General features: G+C 53.9%; 3 protein-coding genes across 8 annotated transcripts in view; 1 reads left to right on the top strand and 2 right to left on the bottom strand.

The window, feature by feature from the left end:
• Positions 1–666: 666 nt before the first annotated feature.
• On the bottom strand, positions 667–11,375 carry SOAT2 (sterol O-acyltransferase 2). Of its 4 annotated transcripts, none has more exons than XM_064491027.1 (16): positions 10,683–11,371; positions 10,237–10,355; positions 9,748–9,803; positions 9,098–9,234; positions 8,716–8,775; positions 8,262–8,369; positions 6,530–6,806; positions 6,040–6,106; positions 5,392–5,476; positions 4,839–4,884; positions 4,501–4,630; positions 3,987–4,084; positions 2,837–2,935; positions 2,007–2,142; positions 1,330–1,475; positions 667–1,125 (listed from the first exon to the last, which is right to left on the bottom strand). In XM_064491027.1, the coding sequence occupies exons 1-16, from the start codon at positions 10,808–10,810 to the stop codon at positions 1,075–1,077; spliced, it is 1,743 nt and encodes a 580-aa protein (XP_064347097.1). In that variant the 5' UTR covers positions 10,811–11,371; the 3' UTR covers positions 667–1,074. The 4 variants fall into 4 exon arrangements, 3 of the variants coding, with proteins under 3 accessions (XP_064347097.1, XP_064347098.1, XP_064347099.1); XM_064491028.1 differs by having other exon boundaries at positions 10,237–10,359; positions 10,683–10,793; XM_064491029.1 differs by lacking the exon at positions 10,237–10,355 and having other exon boundaries at positions 10,683–10,811.
• Positions 10,065–15,814, top strand: part of SPRYD3 (SPRY domain containing 3) — a 27,835-nt gene continuing 22,085 nt past the window's right edge. The window contains exon 1 of one of the 3 annotated variants that reach the window (XM_064491030.1): positions 10,065–10,085. Coding sequence is in view for 1 of the 3 variants with exons in the window: in XM_031462491.2 (XP_031318351.1) it covers positions 15,567–15,573 (7 nt within the window). In the remaining 2 variants the exon portion in view is untranslated. Of the gene's footprint in view, positions 10,086–15,499; positions 15,574–15,814 lie in introns of those variants that run through there. The other 2 variants (XM_031462488.2, XM_031462491.2) reach the window with 2 other exon arrangements.
• IGFBP6 (insulin like growth factor binding protein 6) lies at positions 11,600–15,445 on the bottom strand. The gene is made up of 4 exons (XM_031462493.1): positions 14,843–15,445; positions 12,797–12,936; positions 12,520–12,639; positions 11,600–11,937 (listed from the first exon to the last, which is right to left on the bottom strand). Exons 1-4 carry the CDS (start codon positions 15,165–15,167, stop codon positions 11,815–11,817), a joined length of 708 nt encoding a protein of 235 aa, XP_031318353.1. The 5' UTR covers positions 15,168–15,445; the 3' UTR covers positions 11,600–11,814.

Raw genomic sequence — 15,814 nt, 5'->3', positions numbered from 1 at the left:
CCCACAAAATGATTTGTACATGAATCTTCATGGCAGCCTTATTCATACTAACCCAACTGAAATGTCCATCAGTAGGTGAATGGATAAATATTGTGATATAGTCATAAATGGAATACTGCTGAGCAAGAGGAAAGTACAAATAATTGATATGTGCAAAACATGGAATAATCTTAAAAAACATTATATTCAGCAAAACAAGCCGTTCATACAGTAGTACATAGTGTAGAGCTCTATTTATGTGAACTTGCAAAACAAACAAAACTAATGTATGAGAGTAAAATCAGAAAGTGGTTGCCTTTGGTTGAGGAGTAGACTGGAAAGGGGCCTGAGGGAACGGTATGTCCCCGTACAGTCGAGACACTCCAAAGTTAAATGTCCATTTTATAGCTGTGGAAACTGAGGCTCATGAAATTAAAATATTGAGGTAGCCGGGAGTAGAAGGATTAAAGGGTTGTGGGAATGTGAGCTGAAGGAGTAGAGGTGGAAGAGGAGGTAAGGCTGGATTTTGGGGAGATGGGGGTGGCATAGAAAAGGTAAGGGAGCATGTCCCCCAAGACCCACAGCCCCTGCCCCCACAAAGTCTTGCCTCTGTAGACACAACTCTTCAATCATGCCTGTCAAAAGTGGGTCTTCAACAAATGATGAATGGGTGAATAAACGAATGAATAAAAAGAGACACAAGGAGTTTATTATTGTATTGGAAAGAGTACAAAGAAAGAAACAAGTCCTTCTCGGACCTTGATGGCCTCAGCTGCTCTCAGTTACACTACATTCAACAAATCTGGAAGGTCCCTCAGGTCTCCCCAGGTCTGAACAGCCATGGAGGGAGAGGGGGCCCTTGGCCCAATCTCTGGGGATGCGGGCTCAAGACAGAGCCACTGCCATTCTGAGTCTGTGCTCACCTGCCCACAGGTCTGCAGATCTCAGTCCGTGGAGTTCCCTGCTGGGGACATGCATGTCAGGACCCCTTGACTCAGAACTATGTCTGGGAATGTGGGGAGAGGAGCCCTGGTCCCAGGCTTTGCAGGCAGAGAACTTGGTGGTGTCATCTGGGCAGCAAGGGTACCCTGATCTCTAGATATGGCAGGACCAAGATCGAGGTGTCATCAGCGCCCAGAAGGTTGTCTGTGCCAGAGAAAGGTGAATTGTGAGTAAGTTCCCTCTCAGGGCCCATCCCGCACATCTAAGACATGGGAGCCCCTCACCCCCAAACCAGGCCCTGGCCCCTGATTATGGCTGTTGAATTGGGCAACAATAGGGGGCTGGCTGTTGGGAAGTGAAGGCATGTCCTCTTGGGTGGGGAGCTGAACAAGGGTCATGGTCCCTTACCTGGGTCAGGGGGCAGTGACGCCGTGCGTACCACTCCTGGCAGTACAGGCTGACTTGGATGCCCTGGCCCAGAAAGAGCATGGTCCACATGAGCACGTTCCACGCTGGGCCCGTGTGCTGGTCATGCATCATGAAGTTCAGCAACCCTGATGCAGAAGGAAAGGATGCCAGCTCCAGATACCTGTATCTTGTCTTCCTGGCTGCCTTCCCATCTCGGCACAAGGAAGAGTTGGAACAGGAAGGCACCATCGGGGAAGATCTTGAACCCAGCTCCAGAAACCCACAGAGGTCTCAGGTGGCTCATGTAAAACCAGGATTCCTCAGTTTACATGTCAGTATCCTGGATCTCATACTAAACCTCCCAGCCTCACACCAGTTTTCACCCTTTTGTCTCCCGTGTGTGCCCTGCTCAGATGCTCCTCTCTGGCCAGAAATCTTTTCCCACATCCCCCAGGATACCTCCTGGCTGCCTCCTGATGCTGCCTCCCTCCCTGCTCCCAAGTCTCCCCTACCTCCCGGCCCCCAACTCTCACGCCTTCCTCCAGAAGGCACGTACAACCCCCTTCTGTCTTGGGCACACAGCCTCCGCCATCAGTCTAGAATCTGCAGGAGCAGGACTCCAGGCCTCCTCCCTCTGGAGTCTCCCCTCTCCAGTGGCAGACAGAGGCCAGGCTTACCTCCAATGACAAGGAACAGCATCAGCATGACGGGGTAGAAGAATCCCAGGACGAAGCAGAAGATGTACTCATGGACCACTGCAGAGACCAGGAACACGCCCAGCATGGCTGCCCCTCGGGCCCGGCCACTAAGGAGCTGGCAGGGGCCAGGGGAGGAGGGTGGAGTGAGTGTCCCTAAGCTCCCGGCACAAAAAAGCCCCCTCCGTAAGGGAGCCAGGGGGGTGTGTAGTACAACAGAAAGAACATGGGATTTGGGGCCAGAAGGGCTGACATGTCTTATTTAAGAGCATTTTATTAGTCCATTGGGCCTTAGATGCAGTTTTTTGGTTTGTTTTTTGTTTTTTTTTGGGGGGGGAAGGTAATTAGGTTTATTTATTTGCATATTTATTTGTTTGAATTTAATTTTTTTAACGGAGGTACTGGGGATTGAACCCAGGACCTTGTGCAGCTAAGCACGTGCTCTAGCACTGAGCTACACTCTCCCCACTAGATGCAATTTTTAAAAGGGGATATGATAATACTTACTTCTCAGGGTTACTGTGCAGATTGCGTAGCATGTGAGAATTCCTGGTAACTGAAAATTGCTATAGGCATGTTCCTTAGAAGGCTAAGAAGGGGAGAAATGCCCTATGGGGGGGGGTGTAGTTGAGGATAAGGAAAAAGGGAAGTTAGATCATAAGAAGGACTTTCTGCCCATTGGGTTGTGTAGAATGAGGGCAGACAGAAGTCAAAGGGGCTTCTAGGTCTGGAAAAGGGAAGGAGAGGATGTCCCAGAGAGGTGGAGAGGTTCCGTTAACTGTGGGAGCTGAGGGGGTCGGCAGAGCCCATACCCACAGCCCGTCCTGATACACGTAGCTGTACAGCCAGTCATGGACCACGACATTCCAAGTGCGGTAGTAGTTGGAGAAGGATGTCGAGTTCCACCAGTCCTGGGAAGGGGTGGGGCCAGGGGAGGGGGAGGTGAGCCTCAGGGCCATCTGTGCCCAGGCCCCAGCTTCTCCCCCCTGCTTGCTGCACCCCCTCTCTACAAGGGCTGGCTCCTGGCAGGAGAGAGACAGCAAGCACCCTCCTAACTCCCTCTTCGGGACCTGGGGTCCCCACCATCCCTCCGACTCTCCCTCTCAGGAAAAGAAGATTCTAAATTACCATCCCCACAAAAGCAGTTAGTCCTGGCCGGCCAGGCGGCTGGGTGATATTATAACCACACTCAGGGGAGCACATTTCTCATTGTGAGAGACTTGACAGCACAGCTGAGGTTGAAACCATGCCCCATAGGGTTAACAGAAACTGGTGACTGAGGGAGATTCCTAGCTTGTCTTACAGAACAGCAGATGAGGGAACAGCTTTTTGAAAACCCTTCTGCTGATAACCTCCCTTCACTGACCAAGCTTGCCTTTATTTTTTTTCCAACTCCTTAACCGGCCCCTATAGATAACCCCTCAGATGTATGTGTCACTATAGTAACAGGGGGCATACGTTTTCTGGAAACTTGGAGTTGGCTCCTGTCTAGTTCAAGTCAGCTAAGACTGGTTGGAGCCACTGACCCTAAAACTGGGCCTTTGCAGGTGTCTGATGAACGACCTTTTGACATCAGAGGGCTGAAAACTCCACCTGATACGTGCCTCTGTTTTTTAACACGCATCCCATGAAGAAGCATGTGACTCAGACCACTGATGACCTCACCTTTTCTCCACTTCAATCACTTTTCCCCACACCTGAGACCACCTTGCTTCTTCATCTCATAAGTAACTCAAGCCTCTGGCCTTTGGGGAGGCAAATCTGATACTGTTCTCTCTCCTCCTCACTTGGCTGCCTCCTCACTTTCTCTGCTGCAAACCTTGGCATCTCAGTGTTTGGCATGTTGGGCGGTTGCGCCTGGTTTGGTGACAAGGTGACAGCCCACATAGCCACCATCCTCCCCACATCCTTCCCTAGCCCTCGCTGCATCCAGCTCTCAAGTGGTCCAGGTCCAGGCCTCACCCGATAGAACATCCTGTCTCCAAATCGTAGCATCTCTGCGAAGGCGTTGAGCCAGCAGTGGAGGAAGGCAAAGAAGATGAGCAGCAGCATGAAAATGCCTGGTGAGTGGAGACAAGGGGCTGCAGGTCAGACTGGCCCCCCTGGGCCCCCACGAAGCTCTGAGAGCCCCCTCAGGAAGCTCTCACCCAGCAACCAGGGCCCTGGTTCCTATCATTTGTTAATCATGCACCAACTGATGCATTCATTCATTCAATCCATTTGCTCCTGAAGCCCGTGCCAGCTGTTGGGGATATAACGATGAATGTCAAAGCCACTGGCCATTGGGAGTTGATAGAGTGGTTGGAAGGTGGGGAGTGGATGGCAATCTGAACTGAGACCCTGACAATGAGCAACTGTAGGAGGGGACAGATGTCAGGGGAGAGTCAGAGTGAGGTGTTGAAACTAAGAGTGAGGGAAGGGAGGAGTTCCCTGCTAAGCCTTCCCCAGGGTGCAGCCCCGCCTCTGGTGGGTGTACCTGGCAAGGTGGCGTGCATGATGGAGAGCACCAGGGCACGGGTGCTAAAGGGCTCCCGGCTCATGTTGGCAAAGATGGGAACACAGAGGCGGCTCAGGATGAAGCACGCATAGAGCACGCAGCCCAGGGCCTGGGGAGGGGATGGAGGACAAAACTTTGAAAAGAGTCACTGGCAGCTGCCCTTTCCTTCTAGAATTAGACTCTGGCCCAGCATCTGCCTCCTCTTCCCTGAGCACCACCCTCTGACCTCTTCCCCAGCCTCCCCTACTTCACTCCCAGAGATGCCCCTCAGCCACCATGAGTCACGAGTAGTCCACCCTTCAATCCCACCTTCTGACCTGGGCAAAGTTCTTGGCCACATAATTCCACCTGATGCTGGGTGTCCTGCAGCAGCAATGGGGATAGTATGTATTTCATCCTTTTATCTTGTTCTTGCCGCCCAGGCTGGGGCCCAGGATCTGGGGCCCTCTCTCCACAACTCCCTCAATTGCTAGGGCCTGGGAGGATTATCTGGGGAGGTGGGGGTCTAGAACGCTCTGGACCTTCCATAACAAAGATGACAAATGGATTTTAAGCTTGAGTGTCCACTAAGGTGACCGACCACCTGGAGTTTGCCCCAGGCTCAGGGGTTTCCCGGGATGTAGGATTTTTAGCGCTAAAATTGGGGCAGTCCTGGGTGAACCAGGACAGTCAGTCACCCTTGTGTCACCATGGCCTGGGGAAGGAGGAGGGGTAGTCTACCTGCCACTTCTTCCGCATCTTTATTATGGGATGCTTCCTGAGGGAGTGGCCAGGGGCTGGGATGAGGCTAAAGATCTCAGGGAGAGGAGGGTAGAAGGGCTAGGTCCCTGATGGGCCTGGGCATTTGGGGAAGGGGGTGCAGGGTCTTACCTGGGGTAAGTCTCCCTGTAGATGAGTGTGGGGCAGAAGAGGAAATAGAGGTAGCTGGAGAAACTAGGGGCCCGGATGCCCTCACCTGGGGAGGAGTAAGAGGAGTCCATCAGTGAATGAGGAAAGGAGAGAGGACACAGGTGGGAGGGACGCTGGGCGTAGGGAGTGGGGCTGGTGAATAGAGCGGGTAGGACAGAGGTTGGGGAGATGGATGAGAAGCTAGAGATGGAATCTGGAGGTCGGGTAGGGGATATGAAACCTAGCAAGAGCTGGACCTGCTAATACCCCTCTTTTGCTTCCATTCCAGGCACCACATTTGGTGGCGCAGGACCTGCGGTTGCCAGAGTTTCATTTGGCACCCACAAATTGCATCACCCATTCACTCTTTCCTCCTGTTTTGACTTCCTAATCCAAGGCTCTCATACCCTGGGTCTTTCCAGGCTAGACCTGGAAATAAGTATGTGCCAGAAGTCCTGGGCAGCAGAGTTGCCATCTCTCCGAGGTAGGACCTAAGAGAATGCCAAAGCTGTGCCCCGAGGGCAAGATGGTCTTACAAAGTTGGAGCTTCTATGAGGATCTTGCACCTGCTGGCTTCATTCAACCAACCAAGAGGACTGAGTTCCCATCCGGGCCAGCCAAAGGCCTCACCTCTGGCGCGAAGCGTCGAAGGCACCGTCTCTCTAAGGAAGGAGTAGCTTTTCATCAGGAACCTGACCTGAGATGGAATGGAAAAGAGGGTAAGGTGCTGTGTTGCTTTGAGCAGATCACTTAACCTCTCTGTGTTCTCGAGAAGGGGAGAGGGGCGGGCAGATTGTAAAATCTGTACGGTCAAAGCCCATACTTTATCATTTAGTCAGGCGGTCTTATAGTCTAACACAAATGGCTGCTGGCATGAATCGAGGGTAGAGGGGTACTGGAAAGGGTGGAGCTTCCAGCCAGCCAACCCCTTGTGACTCTGCGGAGTCTGATTCTATTTGTGTAGCATTCATGCTTTCATTTACATTTCTTTGAAGCCTGCTTGTTCACTCAAGTCCCTTGCAAAGAACTCCGCCCCAGTAACTAGCTCCGCCCCCACCAATACATTATCAAATGCCCTCCTTCCCAGCGGCCCCGCCCCACCATTGGTCCCGCCCATCACCTGCTCAAAGACTAGGACACAGCGGGAGGCTGGCGGGAGCTCATACTCCACCGCTACGTGGACCGGGAGGATGCCGAGCACCGCGGTGTGCGCGGCCAGCAGCAAGCAGCCGAGGCCCACCCGTAGCGTCCAGGCCACTCCGGCCTGAGACCTCACCCACAGCCGCAGCGCCTGGTAGGGCGCCAGCAGAGTGGACAGGAACATGGGGACCCATGTCACCAGCGCCAAGGGCAGCTGTCCGAAGCTGAAGATCAGTAGGTCAAACTCCAGCATCAGCCTTGGAGTGAGGATGGAGAGACAAAGTAGACAAATGTGAGGCCCATCCTTGTCCCCTTCCTCTGCAGCCGGAGCTCTTAGACGATAAACTGAGGCATCTTGCCAAGGTTGTGAGCTCCCCATCTCTGAAGGTGTTCAAGGTGAGGTCCCCACCTCTGCTGCTCAGGACTTCTAGCACAGCGTGTTGCCCAAGGAGACTCGGTCGTGGGATGGCTTTACTTCCAAATGACCTGTAGAGCCCTTTGTGAATTGTATGGCGTTGCAGAAGGGTTCAGTACTTCACAGGTCACTGGTGTTAAGATATGAGGTTTTAAAGTTTAACTCTGATTTTTGAAACTTTTGTCATTTTGGAGTGCTGGAGCTGTAGACTTGAGTTAATAGAAAGGTTGTTGAATGTTTTGTTTGCTTAGGTTAGGAGTGGTTTGTAATGATGAAAAATTAGGAACAACCTTAATGCCCATTAGTAAAGGATTAAATGAACAAAAGCAGGCACTTCCAGACTCTGCAGTCATTAAAAACAATGGACTGACATAGAAAGATCTCTAAGACAGGTCATTTGGAAATGAAAAGGAGACAATAGGTGCAGTAAGTATCTCATTAATGTAACCCCCTACAAAATACATCTCCTTGGTTCTTATACATATCTGGACTTGAACTCATGAAAAATGCTCTGGAGGGAAACTCTCAAAACCATTAACAATGTTACCTCTTGGGGGCAGTCTGAGATGGTGGGGGGGAACTGTCACTTCCATATATTTGAAACTTTTTCTGATCCTTGTAATACTCATGTAATTAATAACAACAATTTTACCAAAAGGCAGTGCTGTTGCTGAACATGCAGATCCTTGGTTCTCTTCCTTTTACTGCTTCCCAAGCCATGTGTAGGGTGAGGTGAGGGTCATGCAAATCCAGACACCCACAGGGGTTTCCAGCCCTCTGAGGCTCTTCCCCAGAGTGGGGAGGGGCTCTGTAGGGGAAGCGACCCTCCAAGGCACTTGGGTGTGTGTGTCTGTCTTTCCCACAAGACTGGGAGTGCCTTGCAGACAGGGCTGGAGTTGGTCTCTCATCTCTCTGGCCCCAGGGGCTGGTACTTAGAAGGGGCTCAGTGGAGGTTATCTGAACTGAACAGCACTGCCATGGAAAGGAGTGTGTGCTTGTGTGTGTGTATATACACATTATGTCTGCTTCAGGACAACGGTCCAATTGGGAATTATTTGAGTAGGGGCGTAGTGTCTCCAGAGGGCTGACCTTGGGAAGCCAGACCAAAGGCCACCCAAGGCTATAGAAGGAAGAAGTCTAAGAGGGTATTTTGGGCGGGAAGGTTGTCGGAAGCAATGTTGACATGTGTCCAATAATCAGAGAGGCCCTGTGCTCAGGCTGGTGTCAGGTGGAGCACTTGGGGACCCAGAGGTCTGATCTGATCTGTGTGCTTATCCCGGGCGGGAGGGATGCCTACCTGCCCTCATCGATGAAGTCTATGGCCAGGGTGGTGATGATGAAGACACACAGGCCAGCGATGAACATGTGGTAGATGGTGCGGAAGTGCTGCACCTCCATCAGCTCGCTAGAGGGACGGGGCGTGAATGTCAGTGGAAGAGTCCGTAAGGCCGTGCAGGCTAGCTCAGGCACTGTACGCATGTGGAGATGGGGCGTAGTGATTGGCAACTTGCAGCTAAAGGCTGAAATATGGCTGGGACTTCTGTCCAAAGCCCTTTCCAGCCCAGACACTTATCCTAGTGGCCTTTCTTCCACAATCATACCCAGGGCAAATGGAGAAACGGAACCTTAGAAACTGTCTCGAAGTCCTCCCCCAAACCACCTAGAGCCTGAAGATGAGAAATGAGGCGTTCTGGACCCCTGGCCAAAGCACTTTCTTTTCTTCCCATTCCATGTCCTCACCCCTGACTTACTCAAGCAGAGACTTGCGGATGATGAAAACTTTCCGTTTCCCCAGGGATGGCTCCCGAGTCCTGAATTGAGACAGTTGTTCTGGGTCAGGACACAAAGGTAGAAGGCAGTGGGCAGAAGGCAGGGCGCCTTGCAGAAGGTCAATACTTGGGAGCCAAGGGCAGTAGTACGGTATGGGAAGGTCAGGGTTAAGGCCAGAGGGCAGGACCGGGTGGAAGGTCAGGGTCAGGGAGGCAGAGGCAATAAGGGGAGAAGAGGGAAGGCTGAAGTAAGGGTCACAGCAGTGCTGGCAAAGGGCATGTGAAATAATGTCTGCAGCTCACAGTCCTTAGGATGGAGAGGCTGCTCAGTCATGCCCCAGCCCCTGTCTCCTCAGACGCTTACTTGCTCAAGGAATCTGAAGGGATGGAGGGCACTGGGCGGTCTTGTGGTGGGTAGGATTGAACGGCTTCCCGTATGGCCCGGTCCAGCAGCTCCGTCAGCTGGCCCTGCGCCTGCTCCAGCAACTGTGCCTTCACAGCCTACAGGACAAAGCGGGGCAGGGCCCACATCCCTCCAGCCAGTCACCCTCTCATTCACCACACATTTATGGAGCCTCTCTCTATGCCAGGCACACTGCTAAGTGCTAGGGATGGAAAGATGAACAATCAGGGTTCCTGCCCAGAGGTCCCCCCCAAACTTAATTCCCTCTGGCTTCCCAGGGCAGCAGTGAGGATCCAGGAAATATCCTTCCCATCCCCAGGTCTGAACCCCAACCACCTCATCATCTCTGACCGCATTCTCTCCTCCCTGACCCCAGCCTTCCTCTCCTGACCTCTAGCTCCATTAACAGAAGACTGTTCACTGGCCAGTCTTTGGCCTCTACCCTGATAACCTGTGTTTCAAACCCTTCCACTTTAACCCTTAGCTCTAACCAGATCTGTGGGGTTTGAACCCAAGGACAAATTGTCTTTATCACCAAGCCAGTCCTCACCCCTCCTTCCCTCTTCTCTAGGACCTGTCTGTTTTTATCTCTGACCTCTGACATCCCTCACCTGCATATGTCGGGTCCATTGCACCAAGTCTGGGCCTCTGTGTGTCTCAGTGTTTCCTAGGAGAAGGGGTCAAAGGGGAGGAGTTAAGGTTCTGCCACTTCATGCAGGCCCAGAGGCATTCTCTGTCCAGGAAGTGCTTTCTGTGTACTCAGTAGCCTCCCCGCCCCGCAACCAGTCAAGATCTAGTAACATGGCTGGGGGGTGCGGTAGGGGGTGGGAATCAGAGGGGAAGTTATTTTTGCAGGGGGTGAGGAGGCCACTGGCAAGCAGGGAGCCTGATGACATTACTGGAAACAGGGTACCCAGGAGACAGGAAGCTACGCTAATCACCCCCTCAGGTAAGTCATAAAGATAAGGCAAGGCTATGGCACTGAATAGCTCTTCTCTCCTCCCTCCCGCAGCTGGGTAGTTAGGGGCAGAGGCTGGCCTCCCAGGACAGCCGGAAGGACTGAAGGTAACAGGAGCCCCCTCTCGACAGCACATCCCCACCTCCGGCTGCACTCCCAGAGCGGGGCTCCCCTTCTCTGGAGGGTTGGTCCTTCTGATCTCCTCCCAGCCTTTCTCTCCTCCGCAGCCGCCGGGCCGCCCTTGGCTCCATGATGTGAGTCCTGACTGGGTAGTGGTGGCCAATGAGTGTTCCCTCCCTCCCTTCAGGTTTGCCTGGCTGAGCTCTTATCTCACTGAGCTCTTCTGACAACTCCAAACACCAAAGTCCTTTCAGGAGGAGGGGTTATAGGTTATCCAGTCACCATCCAGCAGGCAGCGCCATCTCAGCTACAGGCTACAGGCTCTCCTGGCTGTTGCAGGGATGAACGCAAGCCCCCAACAAACGGCCCAGCCACCACCCAGATGCCTAGCTCCCTCCCGCAGGAATGGTGGCTCTGTACCTATACAGGTCGTGGGGAGGGGGACTCTGCCTCTCTGAGGCCTGTCACCTGGTGTGGCTGCCTTCCAGTCTCATTCCCAGTAGGCTGAAGGTTAGGGAGGAGTCAGAAACATCCTCAGGTATCAGGGCACTCAGCTCCCTTAAACCACGATAAGGAACGTGAAAGAGCCTTGTCATCTTGAAAGCTCTGTGTGCGTGTGATCGTTAGTCTGAGGAGGTTGGCACCTGTGACGACTGTGGTGCTGTGGCCCCTCCAGGAAGTGCTAGGCGCCAGCGCCCCTGAACACCAACTCTCCCCCACACCGGTGTGGGTTAGCAGGGAGGCAGAAAGGAGGGAAAACAAACATTCAGCACCTGAGGAATGCCAGTCATTGTCACATACAGAAGAACCAGATTTAAATCCTCCCTGGATCATTTACTGGCTGTGGAATTTCAGGCAAATGACCCAAATATTTTAAGCTACAGTTTCCTCCTCTGAAAAACAGGGGCGAAAGTCCCTACCTCATGAGGTTACTGTAAGCCCAAAATGAGGTAGTCCAGGTAAAAGCACATGGTCCAGGGCCTAGCCCGTGGTAAGAGCTCAGTAAATAATAGTTTCCTTCCCTTTTTAGTAGGAAGTAACAGAAGAGTGCCTTGAGAGTTCCTCTTTGTTGGGTTCCCGCTGGGGATTAACTGTCAATCCTTCCTCTCCCTTTGTGTCCAAAGATCAGTATTAGAAACAAGGTCACAGCCTCAGACTCAGGCCATGGCCTCTGTCTCCCCGCCCCCACCCCCGCCTCCCCCTCCCTGGTGGGTAGTTGGGTGAGGCTTGAGGGTGTGAAACATCCACCAGGGGCTGTCTCCGTCATTCTGAGTGTGGTGGGCAGGACTGAAGGTAGTCCGCAGAAGAGAGCTGCTATGAGGGGCTGGACAAGGAGTAGAGAGAAGGGCCAGGGACTCCAGAAATGTGAGAGGTGAACACAGAGATGTAGGCCAGAGACCCCCAACACAGCTTTATTAACACTCCAAGACAACACCAGCAATCTTTCCATGTGTGAGGTCCCAGAGGTGAGGAGGACAATGGGGCAAGGCCTGAAGGTGAAGTGTGGGGCTCTGGGTTCCTGAGTTACTCATCACTCAACAAATAACCCAAGATGACAGCCCCACGCTCCTGCCAGCGCCCTGCAGCCCCCCACCCAGCCTTAGCCACTGCTTCCGGTGGGACAGGGGGAGTTTCCATTGCCGTCTGAGGACCCGGGCAGAGGCTGGCCCATGCGATCCACACACCAGCAGGGACCTCGGCGCTGCCCCTGGGAGGAGCGGCACTGGGGAGAGAGGAACACGGATCAGAGGTGCGGCCCAAGACTCCAGCAGGAGATGAGAGGGGCCCCGTGGGTCGGGGACAGGTTGTGAACTCCTGAGTCTGAGTGTGTAGTCTAAGTATGCAGCAACATCTGAGTGTTCTCAGGACAGTGAGGCCCGCTGGGTTCCCTTCCATGGCTTCTTTTCTTCACCCACCAAATTGTGCCCATCCTTCTAAGCCAGAACCGTAGCTTTCAAAGTATGGTTCCCAAACCAACAGCATCAGCATCACTAGGGACCATGTTAAACATGCAGATTCTCAGGCTCTGCAGGCAGGGCTCAGCCACCCACGTACAGATCCCTCTCGCTGATTCTGATGCTCCTCATGTTTGTGAACCTCTGAGTTAGGCATTGCTGAGATAGTCAAACTCCTCTCCCTTGCTGTGGTTGGTTATTCTCTGTATTTGTGTAGGCCCTAAAGTTGGGAGATCCTTAAAGGCAGGGGCAGGGTCTTATTTATGCAACTTTGTAAGTCCCCCTCTCCCAGTCCCTGGTAGGACCCTTGTAATGACTGACAGACCAAGGGAGGAGAGGAATGGCCTTACCTGTCGCTTCCGGTAGAAGCCACGATGGTCACAATTAGGCACATAGAGGGTTTGAGACCCGCGGTAGATCTCGGTCTGGAGTTGCTGCAGCACTGAGTCCAGATGTCTGCGGCAGGGGCCCTGGGGGGAGGTATAGCTCTGCTGCAAAGCCCGCTGGCCCCGCCAGCCAGGCATCCAGGACTGATGTGGGAGTCTTCTCCAAGCCCAAGGGAGCAGTCTCAGATGGGAAACTCCAGGGATCCCCACCCTTCCTGCCCACTTCCAGCCCCAAACGCACCATCTCAGTGTCTTGAATGCCCCCATGATTGGACCGGGAAGCAGTGGTAGAGGTTCCCGAATTTTTCTGTTGGTCTCTGTGGTTCACGTCCTGTGGGCGAGTGCTCCCTGCCTGGGGCTTGCTCTCCTTAGGATTCTCCCCTACAGCCACAAGAAAAATGGGGGAAAGAGAGGCCAGAAATTGACCAGATTTCAAAGGCCCGAGCCAAGTGGAAACTAGCAGGGCTTTTAGAGTAGGGAGGGGGTTTAGAACCTGGCTCCACCATTGCCTTCCTGGCCTCAGTTTCACTCTCTGACATATGGTGATACTACCTTTCCTGACGTTAGACTAGTTTTAAGGCTTATAAGAGAGAAGCACTTTGGAAAGCAAACATCAATACATTCATTGATCCCGAGGTCTCGGGCTTTGGCTGAAAAGACCTGGCTTTTCCGTCAGAGGCCAGCAGGGGGTGCACCAAGCCAGGGAGATGGGGCTGAAGAGCAATGGCGGTTCGAGGGGGTTAGCTGGGACCCAAGTGGAATGCGTGTCCCCGCTGTGACCCTGCTGTGACTCAGCCCACTCCTCCCAGGCCTCAGACATGGTTACTTTGGGGGCACTGCAGTGGGGACCTCTCCCTTCCCTGAGGCTCAGCCCAGCTTAAACTCAGTGGATCCAGGACCCGGCGCTATTCAGTCTTTAATCAGGGCGCTGGCAGGGGAGGGGGGAACAGGTTGCAAAGGTACAAGAATGACCTGCTTCCGACCTGCAGGGTGCTCTTTGCTCTGGAGAAAATTTCACAAAAGGTACTGGGGGACTTGGAGGAGACCTCAGGACGGGAGGGGAAAGTCAGGGTGTCAGGGCAAAGAAAAGACAGGGAGGAGAGCAGGCACTGCTTGGAATTTGCCCCAGCTGTAAAGTGAGATATTATGAGCTCTGAAGTGATCATCTCTTTCTCTCCATGTCCAGAGACAAGCTCTGCTCAGTCCCCAGCCCTCAACCTAGCCAGCTGCTCCTATCTGCCTACTACCCCAAACCGAATAACCATTTCCTTTGCAGTCCTGAATCTGATCCTTCCTCCTCCACACTCCTCAGACCTTGCCCCTCATTCCCTCTATTCAGCATCCTACTGTGACCATTCTCCCAGCTGCCTCCTCTGACCTAGACCACCCCTTTCCAGGAGGATCACTAGCAGCCTGGACCCAGGCATTTGGGACTGAAAGAAACTCCCAGTTGATTTCCCATCCCTTCCTGAGAAAGAAACCAGGAGTTCAGATGGCCTCCAGTGGGGGCCATTTGCATCTCCTGCTCTCCCCATCTTCCTGCTGCCCCCCAGCTTTCAGGTTCTGACTCACTTCTGTCCCACCCACCCAATGACTCAGTCTTCTAGTCTCCTCTCTGGGTTAGGGTGGGGTGGGGTGGGATGGGTGGAGGGTTCTGAGAATCTTTAAATCATAATCCTGATTTGGCAGATTCCTTATTTTCCCACCTCTATCCCTCCCTCCCGAGGGGGGGCCCCAGCCCCTGCCCCATAACCCTAGTCTAGTCTGAAAGAACTCTGGATATGGGCCATGGTCTATTCTCCACGCCATGTTCAGGTGCTTTGGACACCCTGATAGGAGAACAGGAGATATTTCTCAACATGCGCAGGATTTGGGAATCTGGAGTTCTCTTCCCTCGTTCTCCAAGTGGAAGCTGGGAACAATGTCTACGTCCTTTCTTTAGCTGCGGGAGCTAAGAGAGCTGGGCCGCTGTGGCAAACGGCATGTCCCTAAACCCTTCCGTTCCTCCCTTTCCCTTCAAGAGAAAATAGGCAGAGGGGCAGAAAAGGTTGCGAGGTCAGATACCTCCCTGCTTTATCCCCAGGGCCCCCAGACGCACCCCCGACTTCTAGAAGCTCCCGCACTTGCCCCTTCACCCCCCAAAATTTGTCCCCCAGAGTTGGGGAGGAGGAAGCGTCAATCGCAGGACCCAGAGGCTGGCAGGGCTGCCCGCGCGCATCCCTTCAGGACCCCGCTGGCAGATTTGCGGGTCTCACGTGGGCGGGGCAGGGGCGGGGCGCGGACTCACCCGAGGGCACGCGCGCCCGGCAGCGGCCCCGGCCCAGCAGCAGAGCCCGCAAAGGCGCCTCGTCTTCCTCCGGCGGCCGGCACTGCAGTCCTGGGGTGCAGTTAGGAGTGTAGACCCCGCACTGCTGCCCCTCCCTCCTGAGACAGCCCCCAGCTTCCGCACAGCCCTCCGCGGGAGGCCCCCCATTCTCCTCCTCCACGCAGCCCCCTGGACATCCTGCCTGCACCCCCTGCCCGCAGCCTGGGCACCGTGCCAGGGCGCCTCCTGGGCAGGCAGCGACCAGCAGAGTTAAGAGCAGTGGCGGCAGCAGCCTGTGGGGGGTCATGGTTAGGATTTTTGCCCCGTCCACTCCTCCCAGAGCAGTCGTAGCGCAGCTGCTGCCCGCCGCCGCCCCTCTGCCTTAAGTAGCTGCCGGCAGGGGCCCGGCCCTTTAAGAGCCAGGTGAAGGGGGGCGGTGGAGAAGGCAGGGGCATTCCCTAAACTGGGTGGGACTGGAGAGGCCCCCCCTCCACCTGGGTCCTCCCCACTTTTCTCTACTTCCTCCCTTCCCAGTTTCTGTTTACTTCCCAAATTACTCTGATTTTTCTTGCTTTATTCCTGGGAATCTCGCCCGGAATTTGGGAGCTGGACAGCTGGCTGGAGGCACTGGAGGGTGGGGAGGGGGAGAAGAAGAAAAGGTCGGGAGTTGAGATGAAGGGGAAAACCTGAAATCCACTTCGGGTGTATGTGTGGTGAGTGAGACTCCACAGGGGAGGGAGAAGTTACAGTACTTAAGTGGATGGACAAGGGATGGTGAAGCGGTCATGGGAGGGATGTGGGCCAGTGGAAAGAGAGAAAAGGGGGAGATGATGGAGAGTGGGGTTTTCAGAGAACTGACTGCTGATGGGAGAAAATAAACCAAGGAAGAGGTGAGAAAGAGCAAAACTGAGGGAGGGGCAAGAGAAGGTCTCCCTGAGATGTGACTGAGGGGAA

This window comes from Camelus dromedarius, chromosome 11, assembly GCF_036321535.1.
Source record: "Camelus dromedarius isolate mCamDro1 chromosome 11, mCamDro1.pat, whole genome shotgun sequence".
Taxonomy (NCBI): Eukaryota; Metazoa; Chordata; class Mammalia; order Artiodactyla; family Camelidae; genus Camelus; species Camelus dromedarius.
The sequence above is the reverse complement of the archived record's forward strand: the minus strand, read 5'-3'. Positions and strand labels throughout refer to the sequence as shown.